General features: G+C 44.2%; 1 protein-coding gene across 2 annotated transcripts in view; it reads right to left on the reverse strand.

Annotated features, from left to right (window-relative positions):
* The window catches only part of osbpl9 (oxysterol binding protein-like 9), a 43,826-nt gene that overhangs the window by 7,697 nt on the left and 33,629 nt on the right, over window positions 1–2,500 (reverse strand). For both annotated transcript variants that reach the window (XM_084458970.1, XM_084458969.1), the window contains 2 exons: window positions 431–543; window positions 12–130 (listed from right to left, as the gene is read on the reverse strand). In XM_084458970.1, the coding sequence (XP_084315096.1) occupies window positions 12–130; window positions 431–543 (232 nt within the window). The remainder of the gene's footprint in view (window positions 1–11; window positions 131–430; window positions 544–2,500) is intronic.

Raw genomic sequence — 2,500 nt, forward strand, 5'->3', positions numbered from 1 at the left:
GTGTGTACTACCTTAGTGAGGTCCATGCCCAGGCGGACCTGGGAAAGCAGGTGCATGATGACACTCTTGTGCTCCTCCACGGACTCGCCCTCGCCGTCATCATCACGGTCGTCATGACAGTCAAACTGGTCTGAGGGACCACACACACACACACACACACACACACACACACACACACACACACACACACACACACACACACACACACACACACACACACACAGTTAATACAAACTGGCAATGAATACATGCAAGATATCCCTGCATATATGCGCGTCTGCTGCATGTACATGTGTTGTGTGTGTGTGTGTGTGTGTGTTGTGTGTGTGTGTTGTGTGTGTGTGTGTGTGTGTGTGTGTGTGTGTGTGTGTGTGTGTGTGTGTGTGTGTGTGTGTGTGTGTGTGTGTGTGTGTGTGAGAGAGTGTCTGACCTGCGTCAGTGGTGCCATTGGACATGGAGGAGTTGAGGGACTCGTTGGTGTCTGGTCGTTTGAGCGCCGTGATGTCATCACTGTGAGCCGAGGCAGCTGGAGGCCTGGAGGGACTGAGGAGAGAACAACAGACTGTAGTGCTGGGACTTTTGCCCCAAAATCATATTCGAAGTTCGTTTATTTATTAATAATAATATTCGAATATATTCGAATTATTATTAATAATATTTTTACCATTAAATTCTTACAGAAAGACCTACCTAGGTATTAAAATAAAGTTGTGCACATTCTGTCCACTAGTGGGCATTGTATCATAGGCAATATCGATAAGCAATGATGTTTTCAGAAGCAAATATAAGTCTTTGTCAACAACCGTTCTTTTAATTTATGTCAGACCCTGGCTTGAACAGTAGGTTTTCACTGTTTGACAAAAATAAATAAAAATAAGCCAGTCAGGCTAGGTACTGAAAGACAAATAAAAGATAAATAAAGGTAGTAGGATGTATATCCCATTAATCAAAAATGTAGCCTAGGCTAAATCAGAACTTGCCATTATGGGCTATCTGGCTGCAGTATGTAAGACTCAACAACCCTCGTCAACCAGGAGCCGGTTGCACCAGTCATTACTAAGTGGTGACTAGGCCTATAACCTAAGTGGTGACTAACTCGAGATTTGGTCACTACTCAATTTAAATGGGTTGCACCACTCACGACTAGTTCCTACAACTAAATATGTACACCACCCTGGGAGGTGGTGTAAGTGATGCGAGGAAGTAGCGTCTTCAACTCTGCTATTAGGACGGAGGTGGGCTGAAACATTGTAGCTAAATCTGTCGGTGGAAAAATTATTTTTTTTAGCAGATGTCTTAGTTATATCAAGATTAAGCTAACTATTGGCACCGGTGTGCTTATTGGTGTCATATTTAATAAGTTTGAGTAATTTCACGATCGAGCTAGCTAACCACCTTTAGCTCAATGGTCTCAGTTGCTGGTTAGCGATGAGAGGCGGAGTCCCAGCCCAGCTGATAACCCTCCGTTGCGGGTTGGGGGGATGCAACGGTCGGCTGGGATCCTCATAGTTAACCAGCAACTGGTCAGTGGACTGTACCAGGCAGCCTACGTTATGTCTGAATCAAAGGTTATCAAACAAGCTTGGGAACTAGCTGGCTAGGATAATTTAAGCATAACAATCCAACGGCTCCAACTCCCCCAAAAGAACCCCTCCACTGCACAAGCACCAACCCCAATAATAATAATAAGCACAAGCTACCGAGTGCAACGTTAGCCTTGCTAACGGAGATAATGAATTTGGAGAAGAGTGTTGCAGCTGGTGCTAAACGAGGCAAAGGAAGAATATTTTGTGGACTATTATCACATCCATTTCACAGTTGGGATTATACAGAAAGGTGAGGATCGAGCCTGTGTTGGATGACCAACTCAAATGCCTGGCTAGCTCAATATTGTTGTAAGTTTAACATGAATCGCATATGCGAGCCGGAGCCCGTCACTTTCACTGGATGACTCGTGAAGCATGCTACATTTATCTCGCATACTAAACATGTTTTCGTGGAGTAGTACAGGTATGTACTAAATCGTATGTAGTAGGCGAGTTGCAGTATGTATATATAGTATATGGACATTCGGACACGGCCCAAGCTCCTTGGTAAGGGCTGGGTAAGGGCGATCAACCTCCTTGTTTACATTTTTACTTGCTTACCGATTGGCTTTTTGGATCCTGCCGTCACAGTCATACAACGACTATTTTTTAGTAACTAGTTAGTAGTTACTAGTTAAGACAACGCCTAAATTGCCGTGGTGCAACCGAAATAAGATACCAACTAATATGCGACTAACTAGTAGCAACTAAGAGTTTAGTCAGTGTTTAGGCGTGACTAAATGCTTGGGTTTAGACAAACTGGTGCAACCCAGTCTAGGGGTATAGATTTCGATCTCCTCCAGCGTGATTGTGGGCGTTGGCGAGGCCATTGTTCTGCTAACTAAGTGCTAACTAACGTCACCTCCTACAGGTCCAATAGCCTTGCTAATGAGCTCGCGATTGCAACTTCACCA

Source organism: Borostomias antarcticus (genome assembly GCF_949987555.1).
Source record: "Borostomias antarcticus genome assembly, chromosome: 26".
Lineage (NCBI taxonomy): Eukaryota > Metazoa > Chordata > Actinopteri > Stomiiformes > Stomiidae > Borostomias > Borostomias antarcticus.